The sequence below is a fragment of the Sitophilus oryzae genome, unplaced genomic scaffold (assembly GCF_002938485.1).
Source record: "Sitophilus oryzae breed Bouriz unplaced genomic scaffold, Soryzae_2.0 scaffold_1693_pilon_pilon, whole genome shotgun sequence".
NCBI classification, from domain to species: Eukaryota; Metazoa; Arthropoda; class Insecta; order Coleoptera; family Curculionidae; genus Sitophilus; species Sitophilus oryzae.
Genome location: NW_022146383.1, coordinates 2,440,748 through 2,467,981, shown reverse-complemented (window position 1 = coordinate 2,467,981; position 27,234 = coordinate 2,440,748). Strand labels below are relative to the sequence as shown.

At 32.4% G+C, this 27,234-nt stretch overlaps 2 protein-coding genes and 1 long non-coding RNA gene across 5 annotated transcripts in view; 1 reads left to right on the top strand and 2 right to left on the bottom strand.

Moving 5' to 3' along the window:
• LOC115881090 (sialin-like) overlaps window positions 1-4,738 on the bottom strand; it is a 59,896-nt gene extending 55,158 nt beyond the window's left edge. Inside the window, exon 1 of the mRNA XM_030898458.1 lies at window positions 4,531-4,738. Within this exon, the coding sequence (XP_030754318.1) occupies window positions 4,531-4,681 (151 nt within the window). The 5' untranslated portion in view covers window positions 4,682-4,738. The remainder of the gene's footprint in view (window positions 1-4,530) is intronic.
• LOC115881092 lies at window positions 1,783-26,532 on the top strand. 3 transcript variants are annotated; one of them, XM_030898462.1, is made up of 4 exons: window positions 1,783-1,892; window positions 10,917-11,378; window positions 16,107-16,567; window positions 25,509-26,532. In XM_030898462.1, exons 2-4 carry the CDS (start codon window positions 10,921-10,923, stop codon window positions 25,925-25,927), a joined length of 1,338 nt encoding a protein of 445 aa, XP_030754322.1. In that variant the 5' UTR covers window positions 1,783-1,892; window positions 10,917-10,920; the 3' UTR covers window positions 25,928-26,532. The 3 variants fall into 3 exon arrangements, with proteins under 3 accessions (XP_030754322.1, XP_030754324.1, XP_030754321.1); XM_030898464.1 differs by lacking the exon at window positions 1,783-1,892 and adding an exon at window positions 6,245-6,265; XM_030898461.1 differs by lacking the exon at window positions 1,783-1,892 and adding an exon at window positions 6,341-6,467.
• Window positions 19,196-19,951, bottom strand: LOC115881093. Its single transcript, XR_004049988.1, has 3 exons — window positions 19,910-19,951; window positions 19,753-19,858; window positions 19,196-19,700 (listed from the first exon to the last, which is right to left on the bottom strand). It is a non-coding gene; the product is annotated as an uncharacterized LOC115881093 (long non-coding RNA).
• Window positions 26,533-27,234: the final 702 nt, after the last annotated feature.

The window sequence follows — 27,234 nt, the reverse complement described above, 5'->3', positions numbered from 1 at the left end:
AATCAAGTGAATATTTGAAATAATTGGGTTTTTCTGATAAATTAACTGTACTATGAAATATTCTCATTACAGATTATTTCCAAGGCCGTAGTATATTGTTGAAGGTTTTAAAGTAGATAAATTATTATATTGTTTTTTTTTAAATAGCATTAATTCGTCTCAAATTAGTCTAGTATTCAGAGAAATAAAAAAAGTACTAAATGATCTTTTTGACAGCAATTTTGTAATCGTATATAGTCTGTCCAACGGGAAGATCCTTGACAGTGATAGATGTGTCTGTCATTTTAATTTCAAAGTAGTTTATTTTATTTTACAAAGAAATAAGTTGGTACAACTGGAACGCATAGCCAGGATATCTTCTTCTTCTTCTTGTTTCACGATGACCACGCATAGCAGGAAATATTTAAAATTTGATTGACAAGATGACAAGTGATTACTTCAAAATATTGTGAAAAAAAAACTGTATAAAACTGAAAAAATGTAATCGAGTTATTTTATTTAAAAAAAAACGGTATGTGTTAACCTACCAAACCCTAACCATACCAAAAAAGTATAAAAAAGAACTATTTTTTACTTTCAAGCTTTATGAAACTACCCGCATTTATGATTATATTTATCAATATAACTTATGTTCAAATACAAATTTGTAATATTCCAGGAATAAATAAAACAACATAGGTAAATAAAACAAACTATTTTATTAATAATAACACCTACCAAATTTTATACCTTAAAGGTTGATTAATTAACTTTAATCTTAATTTTTTTAAACCAGTACCTTTTGACATTATTTTTCTGCAGTACTAAAATCCATTATTTACCTATCGTGTGATGTCGATATTTTACAGCTACTCCAGTTTTTAGTATGTGTTTAGTTTGATCCTTCTACCATATACGAGATGGCACTTATCTACGACGAGATGGTATACAAACTTTATCGATGGCAACTTCATTGGTGTATAAGACTTTCTGCCTGGGCAGGGAGTATTAACCATAAACTGTGCTCTGGGTCTACAGTTAATTTTCACTCGATTTTTCCTCCACTTGACTTCAAAAGACACAAAACACACGTAATAATACGAATCCAAATGCATCATCTTCCAAAACGCAGGGTATTTAACAAAAGTTGACACAAAATTATAACCTATAATTTGGCAAGACTTTGACAAGCGTCAAAAATGACAAAAATTAAAAGGCGAGTTCATACGCATCGGCGTCCGTTCATCGTTCATCGTTCCGTCAAATCAATAAAAATGAAATACGATCTGTCATTTTTTAAATAAACCAATAAAACTGATTAAAAACAACAAGACACGACGCATGACGGATTTATATTTAAACCCATCCATAGATAACTTAAAAATTATTAGAAACTTTTTTTAGTAAAATAAATAGATTGGTATGGGACGTCATCTGCTTTTCTTCTGTCATCGTCTGTCGAAATCTTACCTGAGAAAAAAAACAGAGTATAGTCTAAGAGCTGGGTGCAAAAACATGCAAGAGTTTTTTGAAGGCTCATACTTTCAAAATCGATTGAATTTTATTGTTAAAAAGCAAAGATACAGTGAGCCGTTCCTGTTCCGGGACACCTGGCGCTGAAAAGCGCTGAAAGATGAAATTTTAACTAACACCTCCAAACTGTTTTCTGAAGGCTGAAAATTTGTAGATAACATTCGAATGCGATGTAAAACAAAAATATTACAGTCAGACAGAGAAGAATGAGGACACAAAGTGTCAGCGCCACCTCAAACGCGCTGTCAAAAAAATTTTGTCACTCAAAGTGATTTCTGAAGGCTGAAATTTTGCAAGGTAATAGTGAAAACAATATATTCATTAATAAAAACAGTCAGACTCGACGATAATAGAAGAACGTCATTCAGCAGCTGATGAAAGTGAGAATATTTATAATTTATTCAGTAAATTCACTAGATTGTACGTTGTAGGTCGTATGGGAGGAAGGGCTTTTCATATAATGTTATTTTAACAGAACATCAACGGTTTATACTAGACAAAAGTATCTGCTAACAACTGAGGGTTGTTTTTGAATAGCTGTATTTAGATATTTTAATTTTTTTTCTGTTTTTATTTGCTTCTGCTTCTGACAACGGCAGAAAATATAAAGTACGTTTTCTCCCAAGAAACATTTTTTGTTTTATAAGTGTGTTAGGAAACTTCCCAACACGTTATTGGTAACCATTATATAACACTTATATGCCCTAAACGGTCCATTTTATTCCTGTGGTAATCCTCAACACTCAAGGTGTGCAACTAAAGTCCTGAAAACTTTCTCAACACCTTTATATATCCTATCGAGTTACCGCTATAAAACTGAAAAAGGGTATATAATAGTTATATAGTGGTGTTGAGAAGATTCCCAGAGATTACCTCCATAGAAATATCGCGCATGCGCGTTTTTTGAAAATAAACTTGTTTCTTTCTGACTAACTACTTTAATATTTGCCTCTTTTTTTAACATAAAAAGCAGATATGATCTTATTGCTCCAAATTGTCCTACGCAGATAATCCAGACCAGACACAAGAGACAAAATAATGCCATCCTTGTCATAGCCTACAAAAGCGTTTGTGTTATGCAAATGACTTTATAGAAATTACTGGCTTAATAAAATCTATGGTGCCTAGCCAGAGTACAAAATACATATGCGATATTAAATTTACTGTGTGAAAATCAATTTTACCTCCAAAAAACACATGCGCCCCCAAAAGCAGAATTATTTAATAGATTTTTTTATAAACAAAAAAAAATATGGTAAAATTTTTGTAATGAAAGTCAAATTTATTAAAATAAATAATAGAACATACGACTTTTTAATACATAGAAATAACTGGCCACTGGCCAAAAAATAGTTTTGTACCAGTTTTCAACGTTATCTTAGAAATACTCATTGTAGCCAAAAATGAAGACATCAATAATAATGGCGTCCATTATATTTAAAGTGCTATATATTACTTTAGGGTCTATAACATACTCATCAACCATTATATAAATTTGGTTACTTAAGGTTGCGTAAATGAGTTTGGGTTATTTAAAACACCAATTTTAGTGTTTTATACAACTAAAGGTGATACAAATCATCATTATAAATGCCGGGGTGTTTATGGCTACTTTTAGTCACCCAGAAAACCTTTATGTAAACCGTGGTGTCGACTGTAGCGACTCCCTGCGAACGAAGTTTGACATTATAGCAATTTGACAGAAAATGTGCAGAAAACAAAACATAACCTCATAAAATTAAAATATTACTGTTTTGGTTCAATTTGATCTATATTTAAAGTGGTAGGTGTTTGCAAAAGAGTCCTAGGTTCCTTTGGTACTCTGGTAGAACAGTTATGAATGAATTGACTATAGAAAAAAGTTCTTTAAGTGCAGAATGTGTAATGTTAAAGTGCAAAGCTCATTCTCTTATGTTAGAGAATGCCTTAACCAGGCATCTTCCTGTTCCTGATCGTTTTGGCAACTTTCTGTTGGAAATATCTCAGGTTGATCCTGATCTCTGCTTGTGGATGGTAAATTTGCATGTTGGCTTTCAGTATTGGTAGATGTAGTTTGAATGAGGTTTGGATTATTGCTATATTTTTAAATTCTGAAGAACCTTTCTTTTGAACGTAGATGTATTTTTGTGTTTTGTCCAGTTTATTTTTTTATTATTCATAATAATACCGAATTGCTTTGCTTGCTAATATATTATTTGTTTTGATTATATTAAAAATTTGAGGTTATGTCATTAGGTTTGATATTCGGTAACTACAGGTTGCAAGGTGCAAAAAAACGATTTGAGGGAACAATTATATAACTTGTCGTATTATTGGTTACATAATGGTTCTTAATAATACCTTTAATTATATAGTGTATATCTTGCGTACTTTTATAACACCTTATTTTTAAACATTTTTCAAAATGTTCTGGTAATCGGTTTCTAAGGCATTGTTTATGCATTGTTTAATGACAAAGTTTTGTCAGGTTCAAACGTCGCCGTATTTCCTCCAAAGTTTTTTGAAAAAATGAGTGATAATGACGAGTCTTTGGATTTTCAACAAGCTGCTGAAACTGCGCTATCCACGTTAGTACCCGAGAAGTCGCAAAACGTATACGAGACCACCTACGACAACTTTGAACACTGGGTCAAAGAAAAACATGTTGAGAATTTCACGGAAAAGGTATTGCTATAGCCTATTTCCTGAAGTTATCCACTACCTTAAAGCCGTCAACTCTGTTTAAGATTTATAATAAATAAATATTTTCATTGTTTCTAACGTTTCATTTTTCACTTTTAGGCACTAGTGCCTAACCAATGTCACTTTTAGATACTAGCTCTTATACTAGTGTCACTCTGATACTAGTGCCTGTAAAATCAACAGGGATGCCAATATTTGGATAGTTCAAAATTTGCATAGGGTTTCCTATGTCTTCAACGACGCGACGATGCACGACCCGGTAGATAAATCATAATCATTATTCAACATAAGTAACCAAAATTTAAGAACTACTTAAACAAATATTTAAGAACTTACATGAACTTTTATTTCTACACTTCACATCATCACTACTCGTCCTTTTTGACAGTAATTTTGTAGTCTCAAAAGCTTCATCTTGATCAAGAAAGGCACTAGATCTCCTAATCTCATTGGTACGAATTATTTGGTACATGTTATAACTGAACATTATCGCACAACCGATCACTGCATACCGTTACAGACAGCGATGTTTTTTGGACTATCCAATAAATGATTAATTTATGTGATATCTAATTAAATAACTTATAGTACTTATCTCAATTACCAGTTAAGTTGTTGATGTTATTATCGAGCATCTTTTGTTTTTAATTATCGTGTGGAATTGATTGGAAAATTTTCACAATGTATTGAACCAATATAAATAAGATTTATTAATATTTATTTTGTATATGAAATCAGTTAATTGCTCAGAGGTTCCCAAACTTTTAAAAGGCACAAGCTTAAACAAAGTTTTAATTATTTTTATGATGTATATAATTTTCGATTTATAACAAAGAATGAAAACTTGGTGTAGTTGTGCGTGTTTTTTAATGCAATTTTTGCCGCCACTGTTATCGTTTTTCGAATCCATCGTTCCATGACCAAACTGAAACAGTATGTGTGGGTTCCTTGCCCGTGCTTCCTACCCGCGCGGTTTTATCCGTACGGTTAAATCCGAGCAAAATAACCGAAGTGTATGGGGTCCTTTAGCGGCAACGTTTTATATGGACACAAACCAGTGTTGCCAGAACTGTATAGTTGCCGCATTTACACTACTCAAAACAATTATCGCATATTTGAATAAAAATAATTGTTACATATTTCTAAATGAAGCATGCATTTTTCTGCCATTCTCTTGTGAGTTTTTTTAGAATAATTAGGGTACGCACTGACATGTAATTTTTAGTCGGCCGACTATTTAGTTGCAAAAGTGAAAACAATACATTCTTGTAGCCGATCGGCCCAATATTTGATTACACTGCGTAGCCTTAGGGTATGCGTTGACAGGCAATTTTTAATCGGCCGACTATTTAGTTGCATATTTGTAACCAATATATCCTTATGAAGCCGCGCTTACATGCAATCAAATAATCGGCCGATCGACTTCATAAGTATGTATTGTTTTTACTTTTGCAACAAAATAGTCGGCCGACTAAAAATTACAGGTTAGTGCGTAAGCTTATTGTATCGTATTTCCCTTATAATTTTTTTTAGAAAATATGTGATAATTGTTTTGAGCAGTGTATTTATTTATTTTCTGACAGTGTCATTCGTTTTAACACTTTAGTTTTGTATTATGAGTTTTTGGTTTAAATATATAGTATTGTGATAAGTACTTTAAGCTTAAAAATGTTTACTAGCCAGACCTGTAGTCAAAGAAATCGTACGATAAGTTGTTGCGTGTGGACCACGCTTTATTCTGGCCGAAACATTTCCATAGTACACCCGATATTTTTTACCCCTCTCCCCCCAAATAAAAATACTTGAAGCCAGGATTTCGATTCGCACAGCACCGCGGCAGGCTTTGAAATCCGCCGACAATCGCAACTGTATTAAACAAAGAGCCCTCTATACCGCACCGTAGCGTGTTAGACGCAGATCGATATATGCCCAACCGTTTCCACGTGGCTCTATCCAAATCACGTCACAGCGGCGCAAGAAAGAGAGGGGATGCAGAATTAGTAGAGTAAGCACACTGAGCAGTCGTTCTACTTAAGCTGGGCCGGAGCAAGTGCGCAGGCGCCAAGCAAGGGTGAGTATCGATTTTATTTGAGTAGGGTGGTTGAGCACCCCGTAGTTCAGCGCCTATTCGAACTTAGAGAATAGCGCGGGCGACTCATACTTTCGGCTTTTAGCCCCGGTTAAATTTTCCGGCTTTTCCTGTACGCGTTCGATAGCTAGATATAAATTTTCCGTATCTAGAAGTTACTGAGTGCTACAGTGACTTAAGTCAGGTACGTCTAGTCTACATTATTATTTGTATCATCGGATGTGATTATTTTCATAAAAAATAAACTTTGTATTTATCTATTTTTGAAAAATTAACTTAAGACACTTTACTTAAAATTGACAGCTAATCTCAGTCGTTTTCTGGCAATTTTTTTAATGTTCTTCTGTAATATTACGCAATAAGAGTTAAGCCAAGTTAGGTTTATAAGGGGAGGTTAAAAAGTTGTTTTCTAAATACTACGAGGGGAAGTAATGAAGTTTTATTATGCACTTTGTAGAATAACTCATCGAAAGTTGAGTTAAAACCTTTAAATAAAACGATTAAGGAGGGTATAACACTATCCATGTATTCCTGCATTATCTTTGACTTTTCATTTGACATATCAGGGTTTCAGAAGTGAACTGGATCAAGTCCTAGAAGATAATTATGGAGAAAATGATAGTTAAAGTTTTTTAATGTTACTTAATTAAAATAAAACAAGCTGGAGAAGAAAAAACTTGACGCAATGCTTTATTATATTTTAAATTGTATAATCGCAAACTAAAGTAACTCAAAATACAACTGTGGTCATTTTTAAGAATATTTGTTTATACTTTCTTGGACTTGAACCATTTTATCTCTAAAAATATTTGATATTTTAGATATAAATAGGTTCATCGGTACATTACTCTTCGTCATTAAGGGATTTTTTGACTTTACATTGCCTATTAATATTGTTTTCTTCGATTTTTATAAAATTATGGTACATAGGCGGGATAAAGGGAAGAAGATCTTTCATGGGTTGCCTTTTATAGTGTGTTACGTTACGTCTATATGAAATGATAAGATTTTCCTAAGAATAGGTATTAATCTATTGATCTATTTTAATTCTGACCACTCCGTATTTGAATTTGATTTGAAATTTTGCGGATTTCTTGTATTTTTCTGAGTTTATTTTATGTTATTATACATATATTCTACAACTGGTTCTGTTTAGAGGTAGTAAATCTGGAAAGCTATTGTGGCAGAACTTAAATTACTAGTGTCGTTATTGCGATTTCCAAAAAAGACTGTAAAATAGTTGTGCAGCGTGCAGCAGATTTCCATAGTCATTCTTGTGCAAGTTAAGTTAGGTTTACAAGGGGACGTTGAAAAGTTGTTTTCTAAATACTACGAGGGCAATTTACCAAGTATTATTGTGAACTTACTAAAATAATAATCCGTAGCTCAAAAATACCGTATGATTGAAAAAGAACGGCGTCAAAGACTGCTGTGGAATGATAATCGATGATAATTTTGGCTAAGTCAATCTCTAGGCGTTTTTTACTAAAAATTGACATACAACTTGTCAAAAAATAGATAGAATAAAAAAGGAAAGAACGTTTCCAGACACACAAATCTATTTCCAAAAAATATTTCTTCTCAAAAATAAATTTCAACCCTCTTAAGGTCAACTTGCAGTAAGAGCGCCATTAAAAAATAGAGAAGAGTATAGGCCAAGTAAATAACGTTTAGGGCTTGACCTCGCTAAAATTACCATCGATTGTCATTTCTCAGCCGTCTTTGACGCCGTTTTTTTTTTCGATCGTATTATCGTATCTACTAACCCAACACTTCCATATGCTTTGAATCTTACTCTTTAATAGACATGAGTAAAAAATTGCAAACTGCGATTCAACAGCAGCGATTTTAAATTCGCAATCGCAACCTGCGATTGGCTCTCATAGAAAACTGCGATTGCGATTGCGATTTCTTCTATTTGCTAGTTTCAATTTAGGTAACCAGTATTACAATAGCTGCGATTTGCGATTTTGCTTGTGATTTTTTTTGTGAACGAATTGTGATTTTGTAAACTGTGGCCGTGATTTCTATCTGCGAGTTTGAATTTTTACGAGTTGGGATTTGCTATATTGTTGCGAATGTTGTTGATGTGGTAAAAAAGTATTTTATAGTAAACTGGCAATTGAATTTTGTCTTGGATATTATTTATTTATAGAGAAGGTATTATTTTTCTAGGGTCACGATCATAATATACAGGGTGTTTCTCAACAGTGGTTCCCTATAACTTTTTTATTTTTTCTGATAAAAAAACGAGATTTGGTATGTTAGTATATGACATAAATTAGCATTGATTGACGTATTCAATTATTTTCGGTCACTTCCTGTTTCACTGGAAATTACTACAACTTTTGATTTTTAAATGGCACCCTCGGTATTTTTTTTCTTTATTCGATAGAAAATGACACTCTCAATAGAATTTATTTTTATTTCTCTTTCTTAAACCTTTAGAATTATATCCATTTATATATTTTTTTTCCTTTCTTGGGTATGAGGTTTTTTTTATTAATTGAAAATGTAAACTTTTTTTTTATTATGCGACGTTTCGCCTCATCATGGTGGGCTTTCTCAGGCACTTTATTCTTGAAGCCGCAGCCGCCTTGCTACCACCAGTCTATATAGAAGAATGTAAGTTATGAGGCGAAACGTCGCATAATAAAAAAAAAGTTTCCATTTTCAATTAATAAAAAAAAACCTCATACCCAAGAAAGGGGAAAAAAATATATATGTCTCAATAGAATGGCATATGGCAACTTTTGACATTTCGCTAAAAAAAATGTATTTTAAATTTCAATCTAGAATGTCATGGTTGTGTTAAAAACACTAATTTTTAATCAAGATGCCTTGGAAAAATAGATTCGATCGTCTATTATTGTTTTTCGCGTCTTGTCCTGGCCAGTTAATAGATGCCCAAATCGTATTTTTAATCATATCTCAATTTTTTCAACGAGGGTGGCTCATTGGCATATTTAGAAAAAAAAACACATTTTACGAATAGTTTGGTTGGGTAAATATTAAAATCACAATCGCAGTTTTGCTCATTTCCTACTCCTTAATCTTTTATTTGTTAATACCAAATTTTCACACCCAAAAATCAACGTCGGTATGAATTCTGTCTTGTGTACCATCATCTTTATTTTTCTTAAAATTTCTTTCGGAATTTCGAGATATTATTTACTAAAACGAATACAGGGTGGCCCATCGAAAACGTTCCGCAAGGCATAACGACCAGGGTAATTTTTTTTTCAGAAAATTCAAAAACACGTCAATTTTGTTTGTGAGGAGGACAACTTTTGCCCCAAAAATTATTGCAAAATCTTTAACCCTAACCGGGGGTGTCATCCCCCGATTTTTTTTCAAATGGAAAGGGGGGTCAAGGGGTACCGCAATGAAAAGGGCTTTCTATTCTCTATACTCTCCTGCTTCCTTTTTGAAGATCGGTCCAGTCGTTGGGAAAATATGAAGGATTGAAATTTGATTTGAGTAAATGATAAGTATAAATTCTTTCGACCAATTTGCTGTTTTTTCTTATTATTTCTAGATGTTTGCAATCGGGTTGCGCAGATATTCAATGAATGCCATCCTGACAAACACCTTTATGGCAAAATTGTTCGCGAGTTGGTAGCAAAATTTCGCGAAACTGGTTCCGTTATGAATAAAAAGAGGCAGAGGGAAAATCCTGTAGTAAATGAAGCTATGGAAGTATTCGTATTGGGCCAAGTTGCCATGGACATTATTCTGAGTAGAAGAAACTTAGCCAATGAGACCGGCGAGAATCGTACAAGTTTCCAAAGGATATTAAAAAAACACAAGTTCCACCCGTACAAAATTCAGTTGGTACAAGAACTCAACGAAGACGATTTTGATCGTTGCTTGCAATTTTGTGAAACTATGAGTGAACGAGTGGCGAATGATAATAATTTCCTATTTAATGTGTGTTTTTCCGATGAGTGTACTTTCTCTTTGAACGGTGTAGTTAATCGGCACAACTGTCGGTACTGGGCTAGGGACAATCCCCAGGGTTTTTCACGAGGTGCACACACAAAACCCTCAGAAATTGAACGTGTCGGCTGGTATTTTTGGAAATTCTATTGTAGGTCAGTTTAACGATATTGAGAAGAACTTCAACGTACAAGTCACAGAACAGCTACCTAGCAACTACCGCACCTGATCGTTCAACGTTGTGGCAAGTGAAAAAATGCGTAATCATATAGAAATAATAAGAAAAAACAGCAAATTGGTCTTAATTATCATTTACTCTGATAAATGCTTAAATTAACTTTTCAAATTTCAATCCTTCATATTTTCTCAATGACTCGACCGATTTTCAAAAACGAAGCGGTGAAATATAGAGAATAGAAAGATCTTTTCATTGCGGTGCCACTTGACCCCCCTTTCCATTTGAAAAAAGATGGTGGATGACACCCCCGCTTAGAGGGTTGAATATTTTGAAAAAATAAATACCCTGGCCGTTATGCCTTGCGGAACGTTTTCGAAGGGCCACCCTGTATAATTAAGGTACAAACACGGTACTAGTATGTCAGTTTAATAGGTATACGTCACAAATCTTTAAATTCAAGACAAAACTACCAAAAAACCACTTAAAAAATCACTAAATTCGAATACATTTTTCCAGAACGATGGATTTCCGAAACGCACCCAAGAAACGAACAACGAATTTCCGTGAAGACGAGACCAAGCTTTTGATTCAGCTCTGGGGAAGTCCCTCAGTCCAAAACAAGCTCTATCTGACTCACAGAAAAGCCCCCGTGATGAGACTCATCGCTGCCAACATGCAGAAGCACGGCTTCTACAGAACTCCCGACGAAATCAAGACAAGAATTCGAAATTTGAAGTGTTTGTATCACAGGATCAAAAAATCGATGACTACAGGCGCTGGAATAGGTACAGTGGACCCCGACTGGCCTCATTATAAATCTATGGATGAGATATTGAGCAGGAAAAATGCCCTGAGGCAGAGTTTGGTGTACAATCCCAATTTGCTCAGCGAGGTGAACAGTGAGACCACTGTGAAGCAAGAGGTTGAGGATATCGATTTTGACGATGATATCGGGTCTTATACCTCTAATAGTAATGGGTAAGTATTTTTTTAGGAATATTTAGAAGTGTTTTTTATTTGAATTGGCCAGTTATTTCAAATAATTAGAATAATTTAATATCGAGAATAGTTTTAAAATATCTGTCGATACAACGGTCGGGTTTTTGTTTAAATCTTGCAATTTTGACTCATTTTACAGGAGATGACAGTTGATAAAAGCAGATAAAACTGTGATTTTTCGGTACCTCTATGTTTAATTATTTCTCTAGGATATACAGGGTGGTCCGAATTGTACTCTGGAAACTCCGGCAGTATATACTATAGATAAAAATATGTAAAAATGTTCGTATAAATATATGTCCCAAAATGCTTCGTTTCGGAGATACAGGGTGTCATTTTTATTTCGATTTTTTTTTCAAATAATTTCAGAAATATCGTCGATATTTGGATGAAAATTGGTGTCTAGGAGTTTTTTGACTTGAGAAATTTGATTTCAATGTCAATATGATACCTCCTTGTTTTTAACTGGTTTAAAGAGTAATAACTTTTTGTCCTTACCTGTATAAAACAACTGAGTGGAAAAATATACATTTCCGCCGTTTTTTTTTACGCAAAAAAGATCTCTTGGTAAAAATCGCTACGAGTAATATGGTTCTCGAAATATTTGGAATTGAAATAATCCATATCTGTCATCACTGACATAAATTAAACATGTTGACTAAATAGTTATTAGACTGAAATCATAAATTTGAAATGTTTTTGTGCCAATAATTTAACAGACACTATTCCCTAGTACAATTCTGACCACCCTGTATACAGGTTCCTGCAACAGTGCGTCAGGCATCTGTAGCTCATATAATATGAGCTTCAGAATTTTGATTAAGTACAAACTTAAAGTACTATAATAAACTAGTATCTATTTCAGGAAAATATTTTAACTTCGACAAGGTTGCCCAAAGAAGTGTTGGTCGGGATGACTTTTTTTTAAATGTAAACATCTTGTACGAGCCCTAACAACAAGACATGTTGGGACAAGGTCTTGTTTGCAATAAAAAATAGTAATTTGTTAAAACGGCTCAATTTATTTTGTTTATTGTTCTAAATTCAAACATTACAATATGATCTAGACAATTTTACTATATTTTTATAATTTTGCAAATAAATCACTTTTGATAATAGCTTATTTTGCCAAAATCAAGCCAAATTTGCTGACAACTATATATTGGGACAGCACAACAAGAAATCTGTTTAATACGGAGTTACATCACCTTTCGCCTTAACAACTGCCTGAACTCTTAATGGCATTGTATTTACCAAAGATTGGCACATTTGAGGAGAAAAATTATCCCAAATTTCCTGCAGTTTTGCCCGCAAATCAAAAATTGTTCGTTGAGGGTGGTTTCTTAAATATTGCTTCATTTTATGCCACACAGTTTCTATCACATTGAGGTCCGGACTACTTGCAGGATGGGATAGAACTTTTATATTATTATTACCGAACCAATTTTTAGTTGATTTTGCTGAATGGCACGATGCTCCATATTGTTGGAAAATATAGTCTTCGTTTGGAAACAATACTTGAGCACTAGGCAAAAGTGAGGTCTCAAGTATATGTTGATATCTTTGGGCGTTAACAGTGCCATCTATAAAATTTAATTTGCCCAAACCTCTTGCTGACATGCAACCCCAAACCATTATCCCCTTAGGAAATTTAACAACCCTCTTTAAGCAATCTTTATGAAAGGCTTCTGCTTTACTTTGTATTATTCGTTTTCGATGATCTCCAACGCAAACATAAAATTTAGACTCATCGCTAAATATGACCTTATTCCAATCATTTTGTGTCCACGATAATTTAGATTTTGCCCAATTGTAGCGATTTTTCTTTTGAATTTCTGTCAGTAGCGGTTTTTCTTTGGCCTAATTAAGAATTTGTATCTATAATCCTCAGGTAATTGATTATCCACACAAAATAAAGTTTACCTTGTAAAACCCCAGACCGCATTTGTGGATATATTTTCGGCAACATTCTCTTGATATATTTAAACCAGTTACAGTATTCCATTTAACTGTTACTTCGCGAAGAGTACTTCTTCTCGCAGACTTGCAATTTTTTACTAAATTTCGTAAATCTCTTTGAGATTCAACTTTTAGCCTTCACGAACTTTTACCTCTAACGTCTACATTGGCAGATTCACCGTATTTTTTTATTATATTAAAGACAGTGGTTTTTGGAATACTTAAATCATCAGAAAGTTTTCGAATTGTTTTTCCCGTACTGTATTGACGAATGATAATTTCGCGTAGTTTTTGATTTGTAGCTTTTCCACGGACCATTACTTTGAATTAAATAATTAACAAAATTGAAAATTAAAAAAATTAAAATTACTTACAGTAAACCTCAATACTTACAGTATCGAGTCACTTGCAAGCTGTCAATGCTGAAGTAAACAGTTTGCGACATTTGTGACGTTTTAGCAAAGCCGCCTATGATGATATTAATTATTTAAAAATACTTGTCCCAACATTTAGTTGTCAGCAAATTTGTCCTTTTATGAACAAAATCCTCTACTGTAAATATGGATTGATTTACAAATTCATAAGAATATTGTCAAGTTGTTTAGGATATATGGCTATGTTTATATTTAAAAAATTAAACATATATTTTTCAGTCATTTTGAAAAACCAGAGCAATAATTCCAAAATATTATCTTATCCCAACATATAGTTGTTAGGGCTGATATATTATTGCATTTTTAGCTCCCTTTCTGATCATTTTACATAATCTTAGGATATTACTAAATATTTTTGGATAGTTTCAGAGATAATAATAAGTAAATAAAAAATATATTTTTGAGCTTTTTTGAAAAAAAAATATTAAAAATACAAGAAATGTCATGAAATCAAAACTACACAGATACTTACTCTAGCAGGTCTGTACTTACTTTGATGTAAATATCGTAATCTTAAATCATAGAGGGTGTTTTAAAATACTAAGCCAAACTTTCTAAATTATAAAATATTTTTTCTTTGTTTTTTTTTTAAATGGAACACTGTGAACTTTTTTTTGTTAGATGGAGAATTAAAAAATTGACAATTTTTTTATTCAAAGTACTTAAAAACTCTTAACGGTTTCGCAGATATTTATGGGTGCTGTGTGTGTATATCAATCAAAAGTTGTAGTCATTTCCGGTGAAACAGGAAGTGACCGAAAACAACTGAATACGCCAAATCAATCCTAATTTATATCATATACTAACATATCAAATTTCGTTTATTTATCTGGAAAAATAAAAAAAGTTATAGGGGCGAGCCACTCGTTCATTAAAAAATCATGCTTTTATTGAAAATTAATTTTAAAAAAATCGCAAAATATTGATATATAATAATAAATAATCTTTATTTCAAAAGTATGTTAAATAACATAAAAAGAAACAAAGTCAAAGAAACAAAAATAACTTAATTCAGTTCTATGATTAATTTACATTCATTTACATAAATATATAAATATTGAAAATTTACATCTATACTAATATATATACATATAAAATCCTTAAGTGACTGACATACTGATTAATCACGATCCTGCTCAAACCACTTAACGTAAGAAGCTCAATTTTGCATACAGGTTGATAAGAAATGATTTTTCGAAATTCCAGTTCCAAGAAGGTGAAACCACCCCTCAAATATTCCAATATTTTTTATTTAAAAAACGGTCAAGTTTCCGAAAAGACGCTTAAACACGTATATTTTATTTTGTTTTTTACATATTTTAAGATTTTTTAAAAATGTATACAGGATGTTTCGAAAAATCTGGTCATTGATTAATCACGATCCTGCTTAAAGCGCTTCACGTAAAAAGCTGATTTTTGGAAAACAGATTGACTTTAGGGTGTACAGGTTCGATAAGAAGGGATTTTTCGAAACTAGAATTCTAAGGGGGTGAAACTATCCCTTAAATATTAAAATATTTTTTATTTAAAAACCGGTGAGTTTTTCGGAAAAACTCTTAAACACTTATATTTTATTTTATTGTTTTACATATTTTAAGATTTTTATAAACTTATATAGGGTGTTTTATAAAATATTACCATCGAGTAATCACGATTCTGCTTAAACTGCTTGACGTTTAAAGCTGATTTTCGGCAAACGGATTGACTGTGGGGTGTAGAGGTTCGATAAGGAGGGGTTTCTCGAATCTCAAATTCCAAGAGGGTGAAAACGCCCCTCAAATATTACAATATTTGTTGTATAAAAAACGGTTAGTCTTTCGGGAAAACGCTTGGACAAGCATAATTTATTTGGTTTTTTTACATATTTTGATTTTTTTTAAAAAATCATACAGGGTGTTCCAAAAAGTTGGGTTCTAAAAATTCTTGCTTTGCTTTATCATCACCATTACAAATGATTAATTCGACGCGAACGAAGTCGCTGGTACACGCTAGTAAATATATAAATATTGATATATTAGAGTATTTTTAATAATAAACTTGTAAAAGTTTTACAAAGAAATGTAATTTTGCGAAACAGTTTATTAGTATTAAATGATTATTGCTGAACGATATTATTTTCACATTTTCACAATGAGTTTTGCGCCATAACCCAGACAGCTATTTTACAAACGAGTTGTAAAACTAAAGAACGGATGGTAAATTTACTACAATAATCTGTGGCAAGAAATTAATAACCCTCAATATTGTTATGAAATTTACAAATTATTTTTTTTCAGTGTAGTACATGATGGCTTATGTCTCTTTTTATTTTTAGATCTGATGATGAGTTCGAAGAAAACCCAGCTTTCCCGGCAACGATCACCCCAACCATCATCGAAGGAGAAATCGATGAAAAGCACATAATTCCTATCAAAATAGCCCCCAAACCGTCATCCCCAATCAAAAGCCCACCGCCTCCGCCAACCCCTTTCCACAGAATTCAAATCTCCCCAAACCTACTCGCCAAAACACCTAAAATGCCACAAACTACCGTTTCGTCCACTTCTACCATCGTCCCCACTACTAATTCCAAGGTTCAGAATGCACCACCTTCCGCTATTCCAGCTGGATCAACAGTTAACAAGTCTAATAACCAGCCTATTCCTTTTCCTTTATTGATATTGAACGGTGTGCCTAATGGGGTGCAAGCGTCACAAAATGGTGGAAGCGGGGGTACCTTGGGACAGAAGAATTGTGCAGTGGGTCCTCCTGTAAATTTGAATGGTCTGAACTCAGGTAAAGTTAAAAATAATGTCATATTTAATTGTTTTCTATATTTTTTTTGCCTTTCCATTGAAGTATTTTATATAAACTGCCCGTCAAATTAAATACCAAAGCGATTTTTTTACTCATTTTCAACGAGTTGCAACTTTGAAAAAAATGGACCAATTTTGTTGATTTTTTTAGCCTATTAAAGATCGGTTATCGTAAATTGATCTGATTTTTCTCAATTTTGTGTGAGATTTAGTTTTCTATGATATACAGGGTGTGAAAAAAAGGAATGTAATTTTTGTAATTTTTGTGTTGCTGCCATTTTGCTAAAAAACAAAATTTAACTAGAATTATAAGTTCTGGGTATAGGCTACTAATATCTCGGGACGTATTTGGAATTTTTACGATAACCTCATCTGGAATAAAAGATAATCAATTTTACTCTAACTTGTATTTTTCTACCTTTCTTAAGAGATATGCTAACAAAACTGAAATTAACTTTAACATTGTAGGATATTCGTTACTTTTACAATGTGAAATTAAAAAAAAAAACTACTAAGTTGCAGCTAAACTACAGATTTTTAGACACAAAAAGAGTTTTTACAAAAATATCAAATACGTGTCGAGCTTTTATATTAACCTTATAAGCTGTTGTTCAGAATATTAAAAAAATAGTTTTACTTTTTCGCTGGTCGTATTTTTAAGAGATCCTGTATTAAACTGCGGTAGTTAAATCATTTTTTTTTAATTTCACATTAGTAACGAATATCCTACAATTTTAAAGTTAATTTCAGTTTTGTTAGCTAATCTCTTGAGAAAGGTAGAAAAAATACAAGTTAGAGTAAAAATTGATTATCTTTTATTCCCGATGAGTTATCGTAAAAATTCCAAATACGTCCCGAAATATTAGTCTTAGCTATACCCAGAACTGATAATTCTAGTTAAATTTTGTTTTTTAGTAAAATGGCAGCAACACAAAATTATAAAAATTACATTCCTTTTTTCCACACCCTGTATATCATAGAAAACTAAATCTCATACAAGATTTAGAAAAATCAGATCAATCTACGAAAATCGATCTTTAATATGCTAAAAAAATCAATAAAATTGGTCCATTTTTTTCAAAGTTACAATTCGTTGAATATGAGTAAAAAAATCGCTGTGGTATTTAATTTGACGGGCAGTTTACTTACAGGGTGGTCCGAATTGTATTTGAGAAACTTCGGCAGCATATTCTGCAGATAAAAATAAGTAAAAAAGTTCATATAAATGTATGTCTTAAAATGCTTCTTTTCGGAGATACAGGGTGTAGAAGTTTCATTTTTATTTCGATTTTTTCATTGGTGTCTGGAAGTTTTTTGACATGGGAAATTTGATTTCGATGTCAATGTGACTCTTACTAAAGTCCCTAGATATATAAAGTACCGCAATTGGTTTGTTCAATGTTATTGGCGCCAAAATGGCGGATTTTTTGGGTATTTCTGGAAAAACTGTAGTGGTAGGACTGTTTAAATGTCACATTTGTCTGAATTTGTCATGTCAAATGTTGAGAAGCTGTCAATTTCAGGATAAAAATATTTATCCACATATTTTAAAATAATTATAAAACCACTAAAATGCTACAAATTTATTAGTTAATAATGTATAGGCGTCGATATCTTTAGTGAAGAAATATGTATTACAAGAAAAGGCCGCCATTTGATGTGTTTTCTAACATCGTCGATATTCAATACAGGTTAGGTAGTGGATTGAATTTATTTATGCTCCAGTGAATATTTTTAACAATCTTATTTGTAGTATAACCTATTGGTACATAAAACTTCATTGTAGAACAAGACAAGATCACAATAGATCTGGGAAGGTCGCAGTGGGTCAGGCCCAGATCCACCTCTAGAAATCTAATATAGAACAAGACAAAGACCTTACTTGCAAACTACCATACATATCTTTTAAAAAGGATGCTAAGTGTAGTGTAAGTGAAATCTTTACGTAATCATTCCCTAAAATGTTTAGTGTAGTTTAGTTTTCAACATTTTGCAGTAAGAAGTTTAGATAAATCTACAATATATTATCATCAGACCAAAGGCAGGATAATTACTTAATAGAATAAGTTATGTTATGATACATATACAGATTTGTATGACATCGCTTCAGGTGGTTTTACCAGTCAGGACTAACAGGGATATTAACCAAAACAATGAAAAAAAGCTCAAATAAATTTGATCCTAATAACAAGAATGTTGTTTATGCATATGCTAACTATATAGTTATTTTCATGGACTTAAATAGATTAGTTTTTATGTATTTATTGATAGTAATTAATATTTTTTGGTTCATATTGTAATTACTAATAGAAAGTAAACAATATAATGTAAGCATGTAAAGTTATATTTAAAAATTTGGTCTTATACTGTCAGTTATAAATAAAAGTGTGTGATTTAAATTTGATTTTTATACATGACATAAAATTGTTAAGATTCATTTGAAGTTTTACATATTGTCGAGGTAAAATTATGCCTACTTAATTTATGTATAACAATAATTACAGTTATTTCAATGTTAAATTTATAGCAGTATAACTTTTTTATTATAATGATACTTAAACATCATGACACTTGTTGTTTTAAAAATATAACATTAAATTGCAGAGTAAAATATATTTTAATTGTATTATGTGGTATTAACTTGCTTTTATTCAACTAATAATAAATTTGTTGTATAAAAACCACTCCATAACAAACCTTAATTATACAGCATACATAAAGAGCTCTTATGCGTTTCAAGCTTCTTTCTAAGTTATTTTTAAATTAAATGCACAATTACATACCTAAAATACCGAAACTACCTGAAGTAATACTAATTGAAACAATCTTTCTATCAATATATTAATATATTTCAAAAATAGCAGGTATGTATCATATCAATTTAATTATTACATTTATTTGTTTCAACCATGGTTCAAAATTTTCTCGTATAAAAGCCGGCTGTCAAATATAAGTTTGTAGCTTATTCATAGTTCCAAAGGCTTTCGTTAAATCATGCTTATTTGTCAAAACTAACTACAGCATAACTGGTATAATAGGGAAAGTTTACTTATGGTATAGGTATCCCATTCTCATCAACAAAGTTTTTCCAATTGTTTCGACTGAATTAAGTACTAAAATTCTAAATGTTATTCCACCTTTATTTCCTCTTACCTATTAACTTACTTCTGTTGGCGTACTTTGCGCTAAAAGGTAACAAAATAAATGCTAATACAAATGAAAAACACTTGTACGGAAACCATTCGTTTATAACCTCTTAACATATATAAGCCTAAAAAATTAAATTTATGAAATTGAATATTAATATACCACCTGATATTACGTTAAAATGAAGGTAAACTGTAGATAATAAACGTAATTCTATTACAATTAATAAATATTTTATTTTACGGCTTGCTTGTCATCAGTGAGCCGGCCATTTTGGCGCCGGACCGACCAGCTGCTTAAAAAGCCGAAACAGCGAAATGTTGGCCTCCTTTTTAAATTTGCCGCTAGTTTTGGCGCCAATATGGCGGTAATTGCGGTACTTTATATATCTAGGGACTTTAACTCTTACTTGTAGGGGACGCCACCTACATATGTTTTAGCTGTTTTGAAGAGTAATAACTTTTCGTCCGTACCTGTGTAAAGCTACTGAGTATACAAATTTAAATTATTGTCGTTTTTTAAGTAGTCATTCTACTCGGACTGTCATTTTCTATGAAATGAAGTAAAAAAATACCTCATTAAAAAATCAAAAGTTGTAGTCATTTTTGGTGAAACAGGAAGTGACCGTAAACTATTGAATATGTCAATAAATCCACCCCTAATTTGTGTCATATACTAACATACCAAAACTCCTTTTTTTTGAAAAAATAAAAAGTTCTAGGGGTAAGCCACTTTTGAAAAACACCCGGTAGACTTAAGTTACAACATGTTTAGAATTTCTGCGTATGTCTATACTCACCCTATCTCTATATCTATGGTTTTACCGAAAGATATAAAATTGAGCCTAAACATCAATCATCAAGATTTAGTCATAGACAACAAATAAAAAGAGACTGGCAAATTAAATGGCAAAAAGAGGGACAGCGTTCCCGTAGCGCAACACAGAACGCAAAATTTCGTTCTATTTATGTTGATCTGCGCATTGCGTCTATTGGGCCCACTATTTCATTCTAATATAACAAGAGAGAAAGAAGCAACCATATAAAACGTAATTTCTAAATAGAAATTAGATCAATCGCCTTTCGTTTGCGTCATCATTACAACCAAGATGACAACATCATGACAATTCGTCATGTTTGTTAATTTTTCTTTTGGTGATTTACCTTTTTTTTCTAAACTCTCCATTTTATTGACTTATGAATATGGATAGTTACTTTATACTTTGTTCCATATAGGTATTTATATTTTGTTACTTATAATTTTAGGTTATACTATTTGTTTCTTGTTCTTGTTGTTTATTTGCTGCAGGAGCTAGTATCATCTATTTTTTATATGTATTGGTGCCCCCTTTCTCTGATAGATATGTTAAAGACACCCGGTAAAATAAAGGTAAGTAGTTATATGGTGGGTTCATACAGCCAAATAAAATAAAATAAGAATAAAATAAAATAAGAAATAAGGAATTCTTATTTGTGTGCGTTCATACAGTCAAATAAAATAAAATAAGAAATATATATTTGCTCATGCGCAGTACGATGAGGCTGGATAAAAGTTAACTTTTACGATTGTTTATAGTAATTTACTATTTATAGTATATTTATTTATTCGTTGCCTACTATATTATACATTTTACTTATGTGAAATTATAAATAAATTAAATCCAAACTGAAAATATTTGTAGGTTAGAATTAAGCGTGCGTAGTTGTTACATAAAATAAAACAGAAGTTAAAAGATAAAGACTTCTTATTTTATTTGTTATTTTATTTGGCTGTATGAACGCATGTACGGTATCCCATATAACCAACTTTCTTATTTTATTTTATTTTATTCTTATTTTATTTTATTTGGCTGTATGAACCCACCAATATTTATCATCTTATTAAGAAAAAAGTAGAAGTAGTAGTGTCAAAAATATTTCGAACCTCTCTTAACATAACAAATTATTACAATTAATTTTTTTAATTTTTTGGTTGGATAGTTTATAGCTGGTTTATAGTAACCAGAAACTTTATTAATATACCTATTTTACTTTTGTTTTAGGATTAAAACTGGATTTGAAAATGGTTCAGGATCATGATTTTCGTAAAATCTTCTTTGCTTGGATATTCACTTTCTTATTACAATTAGGCAGTTTTTTCGAAAATGAGATTTTTAATGCCCTTTAAAAAAATTGGCCGATCGTTTCCTGCAACAGTCAGTTCTTCTGCATTTAAAATTGGTAGGTGGGTGGAATAAACACTGTTATTTTTTGTTATTCTATTATAAAAAAGTTTATTATTTTATGTATAAATAAATATGTTTATAAAACAGTACAATTTTTGCTTTTTTATAATTTCCTTATATAGTAGTATTCTTTCGTATTGAAAGAAACCGTATTTTTAAACTGATTTATTCCCTTGACGTGGTATAGGGAATAAATCAGTTTAAGTGAAAATTTTCAGTTTCAGAATGAAAGAATACTACTAATAATGGCTAATTTAAATTTCCCGCCGGCCAGAATGTGCGATAATGTCTTACGATACGTTTTATACCTATCTCTTTCTTTTTCATATAAAGCACACATAATAAAGAAAGATAGCAATAAAGACGTACGTCCTGCCATGGTCCTGCTAATTGATTTCAAAATTGTTATTCTGAGTTGCGCTACGGGAATGCGGTCCCACTCTTTACCATGGGATTTGTCAGTCTCTTTTTATTTGTTTGTCTATGGATTTAGTCCAGTAAATGAAGGTTGAAACCACGGCTTAATCCGTCGACCGGGACTTTTCAGACGGATTGTGTACCTATTGGAAAATAGTTTTAGTGAAAAAAAAATTCGAATATCTCTCAATTTTCTAAGTCTTAATAACGCTCCGAAGATAGATTTCATAAACATATCATTGATTGATAGGACAAATCGTTGAATAACTCGGCTAAAATTTAATATTTTTTGATGATTCGAAGTTCCTTTAAAAGATAGAATCAACAGCTATCAAATTTTGGAACTTGTTTCAATTTTGTTATATTTTATGTTAATAAAAAAACCGGGCAAACATTCTTTAGCCCAAAAATGTTCAGATTTTTACAAACTTATTCATATTTTCACTAAAAATAACTTATTTTTCAAGATTTTGTTTTAACAGTTGTTCTTAGAGTCTCTATAAGCAACTCACAAAGTCTGAAATATTTGTTTAATCACATTTTAATAAAAAACAACTATTCGTGAGGACTTTTTCCGCTTTTTTAAGATTTCTGGAAAGTGTCGTAAACAAAAGAAAATTGCATAATTACGAATAGTCGAATTGGTTTCTTTTTTCGAACAACTGTGCGAAAAAAAGTGACATGATCATTTTTAAGCTAGGACCCAATCTTCCATTTGATCATGAAAATCATCTACATGCCAAATTTCGGTCAATATTGGCGGAAAACCCGTTCTTTAGGCAAGGCCTATTTTTCATCTGGTCGGGCCCTAAGGCCCAAGCAAAAATTCGGGCCCCTCTTTTCCAATAAAATTCAAAAATTCTCTTGTTAGTTTGGGTTAAAGAAATAAAACAATTATTTTTATTTTTATTTTTTTAATAATTTTAAAAAATAAATAAACATTATTATATTCAACAAAATAAATAATAAAAAAAACAACAATTAATTCTAATTTTAAAAAATGCATTAATTATATCAATCTAAAGCTTATTTGATTTAATTCTATTTTCCTTATCAGAGGTAACTGTTTTTTTCTCTGCTATGTAAATTTACATTTGAAATTATGAATATTTTACAACCTTTAACGGGCCCCCCAGACCACCGGGCCCAAGGCCCGGGCTTATGGACCTTATGATAAAATAGGCCCTGTCTTTAGGGCAGTTTTTAAGCGTTCTCCCGGGACTTTACAAAAAAAGTGTCAGGATCTTTCTTGTAGACATTTGCGAAAACTATAGAGTTAGACGAAAACTGATTTTCGGACATTTGAGACCAATTTTTGGTCCAAAGCTGGTCGAGCACGGTGTTAAATATTTTCCCCTAAAACTACTCTCTAAAAGGTACACAATCTGCCTAAAATGTAGAATGCTTAGGAGGGGCGTTAATTTCCGCGACCTTACAGATCTCTATTGTGTGTTCCCCTTTCTTGAGTTATAACGAGTTATAACTCATCGCACAGTCTCAGGGCTTTAACAAAAGCCAGTATCTGAGACGGCTCCCCAAAGGCCAGCTCTTTGGTACGGCTGATGTCGAGGATGGAGATTTATGGCATGAACGGTCGTCGTCTCGGCGCACTCAGTGATAAGGTGTTCTGGTGTTTCCCGATTTTTCCCACAGAATCTGCATTTGCCGTTGTTTCTCAGCTTTAGCCTACTGAGGTGTTCGTTGAGGAGACAGTGTCATCCGAAGATTGTTTTTACTTAAATCAAGGAAAACCTTTGATTTTTCTCGGTCGTAAGTTCTGAGGAACTTTTTCGAGTGTCTTGGACCGTTGGAGGACACCCATTCCAAGTTACGGATGGAAACTTCCAGATTCTTCAGTTGCGCTTTCAGTTGGTTCCCGTTTGGAAAATAGAACGGTTCTGGTCCAGTTAGTGGAGTGTTCGCTCCTTTCCTAGCTAGATCATTTGCTTTTTCATTGCCTTCTATCCCTTGGTGAGCAGAGTAGGCACCCAGAGTAGAAGGACTTTATTTTATTTGCCTAATTTTTTGAGCTTCTCTAGGCATTCTTTGACCAACTTCGAATTGATGGTTACTGAGTTGATCGCGATAAGTGCTGACTATCGGATAGGATGGCAATTTCCTGTTTTCGATAGTTCCTATCTAAGATAAATTATACGCATCCTTCGATAGCGTAAATTTCTGCCTGAAGGATACTGGGGTAGGTGCCAATTGGTTCGGAATATTTAGTTTTCGGCCCAAAAATTCCTATCCCTGTCCCTGCTTTGGTTTTGGAAGCATCAGTATACCACGTTATGGTATTGTCTTTTATATGCTGAGTAAGCGTTTCTTTCTTCCAATGCTTTTTATTACTCAATACTACAGTGAGGTGTTTCTTAAAGTTGTAAATTCTTGGTATGTCATCCACTGACAGTTGGAGAAGTAGAATTTTCTTTTTGAGGGTGTTCCAAGCCCCTGACCTGAAAATTCTTCCAGTACTGTTTTAGTCAATGACCATTCACACAGTGGTGTTAGGTCTAGAATGACCTCCATTGCTGCTGTTGGACATGTTCTCATGGCACCTGTGATGCAGATACATGCCAGTCTCTGTACTTTGCACACGTTTTGCCTTGCTGTACGTTGCTCTAGTTTTGTACACCAAGCAACTGCTCCATAAGTAATCATGGGTCTTACTATCATGGTATACATCCAGCACAAAATGTTTTACCTATTTCCCGCCAGTCTTCTGCATATCATGAGAGCCTTTGTGGCTTTGCTAGTAATGTTCTTAATATGGCTGTTCCAAAGAAGTTTACTATCCAGGGTTATTCCCAGATATTTCACTTCCTGTGATGGCAGTATTTCCTTTCCATCTAGACGGATTCTTTCAAGTTTTTTAAACTTCGCTTTCTGGTGTATGGCACTACCGCGGTTTTATCTGAGTTAATACTCAGCCCGATTAGTAACGAGTAACGTAACGATTAGTAACGAGTAATCAAAAGTAACTAAAATCAAATATCACTATATATCAATTAGAATTTCTGCACATGTTTATGCTCAATCTTCCTACCTTGACATCTATGGTTTTACCGGAAGATATATAATTTTACCTAAAAATCAATTAATGTAATATCAATATTTTATTCTCCTATTCCAGATATATCAAAAATCCTGAAGGACATGCTAGAAGTCCAAAAAGAAAATCTAGAAGTAGAGAAAGAACGCCTCCAATTAGAAAAACAAAAACTAGCCTACGAAAGAACAGTCGGATCACAATTCTTAACCATGGCACCCGTTTTCAACGAGATCTTCAAGAAATTCAAACACCTGAACAAATCCGACGAAAATGCCCACCCTTCTGAGCAAGAAGACGTGAAAACCTTCAAACACCACCCCAAATTCGACAAAGATTCTGACATTTGTCGTGTGTCAAAAAGGCGCAGGGTTGACAGTTCGGTTGAAGGCGGTGTCGTGGCTGACAGTACCAGAAAAAGTACTCAGGAGACCGAGTCAAGTCACAGTGACACTGATGCTGACAGCGGTATAGTAGTAAACGAAAACGCCGAGGCTATATAAGTTTCTCACTAACTCTGATAAGATTTAAATAATTTCAGTACCTACCATACGATCGAAAAAAAAAACAACGTCAAAGAAGGCTAGTAAATGACAGTCGATGATAATTTTGGCGAGGTCAAGCCCTAGAGGGCGTGTTGTAGAAGGCAGTTGTCCTTGAGAAGTTTATAATTTATTTTTATGTTGAGTAAAAATGTTTTTTTTTTTAATTTTATGTCAAAACTGTCATTTACTAGCCTTCTTTGACGTTGTTTTTTTTTTCGATCGTACGGTATAATTTCAATCAGTTGAAGTTATAGAGCTTTAACTTTAAAATTGACGTTTTGTGTCCTTTTTTTATCCTTTTTCTCGTCAACCAAAATAAATATACAACTTTTATAATTTTCTTTGATTAAAAATGTCGTCATAGGATGCATAGAAATACTATTTTATTTTTACTATATTTTTTACAAAAATATACTTCTTTATTGCTACTTTAAGTAGGGATAATATATTTTTATCGTTAGCAGGGGCTTTATTTTTCAAAAAATACATACAGGTTGGCGCATCTCATTCGCCTCAGTTCATCATATACGAAAACGGAAAGATATTGAAGCAAAATATTTTATGGGTATATGTGGGAAGGCAATGTGCACATTTTAAAATTATTTTGAAATATACAGGGTGTTTCAGAACTAAGATCCACACCAAAGTTATATTTTTCTTATGAAACACCCGGTATTTAATTTTTTGATTCTTGGGCCCAAAAAAGGTATTTATTATAAGGGTTAAATGTGTTTAAAATCTTTGGTTTTTGAGTGGATTATCAACACCCTGTATATTACTTTTCAGAATTAATTCATGTGCTGAATTTAAAGGTAGAGGAATAAACTATACTGAAAAATTTTATTGCTTCCATAAATTTATACAGGGGTACCAAAAAATGCTGATCTATTTTAAAGGTTTATTTTACATAAAAACTTTGTTATTTCAAATGCAACACTCTGTATTTTTTTAATATGTAGAAGCAGATTTAAATGCCCTTTCAAACTATATTCGGGTTTCCATACCTATCTAGCTCAGATTTAAAATAAAAGGCGATTTTTTAATAAAATGGCAATCAAGATGGCTGGTGTCGCCAACCAAGTGTTATATTTGAAATAACGAAGTTTTTATGTAAAGTAAATATTTAAAATAGGCCAGCAATTTTTGATACCCCTGTATAAATTAAACGAAGCAATCAAATTTTTCAGTAAAGTTCATTTCTCTGACTGAAAAGTCAGCACAAGAATTAATTCTGAAAAAAAATGTACAGGGTGTTGACAATTTTT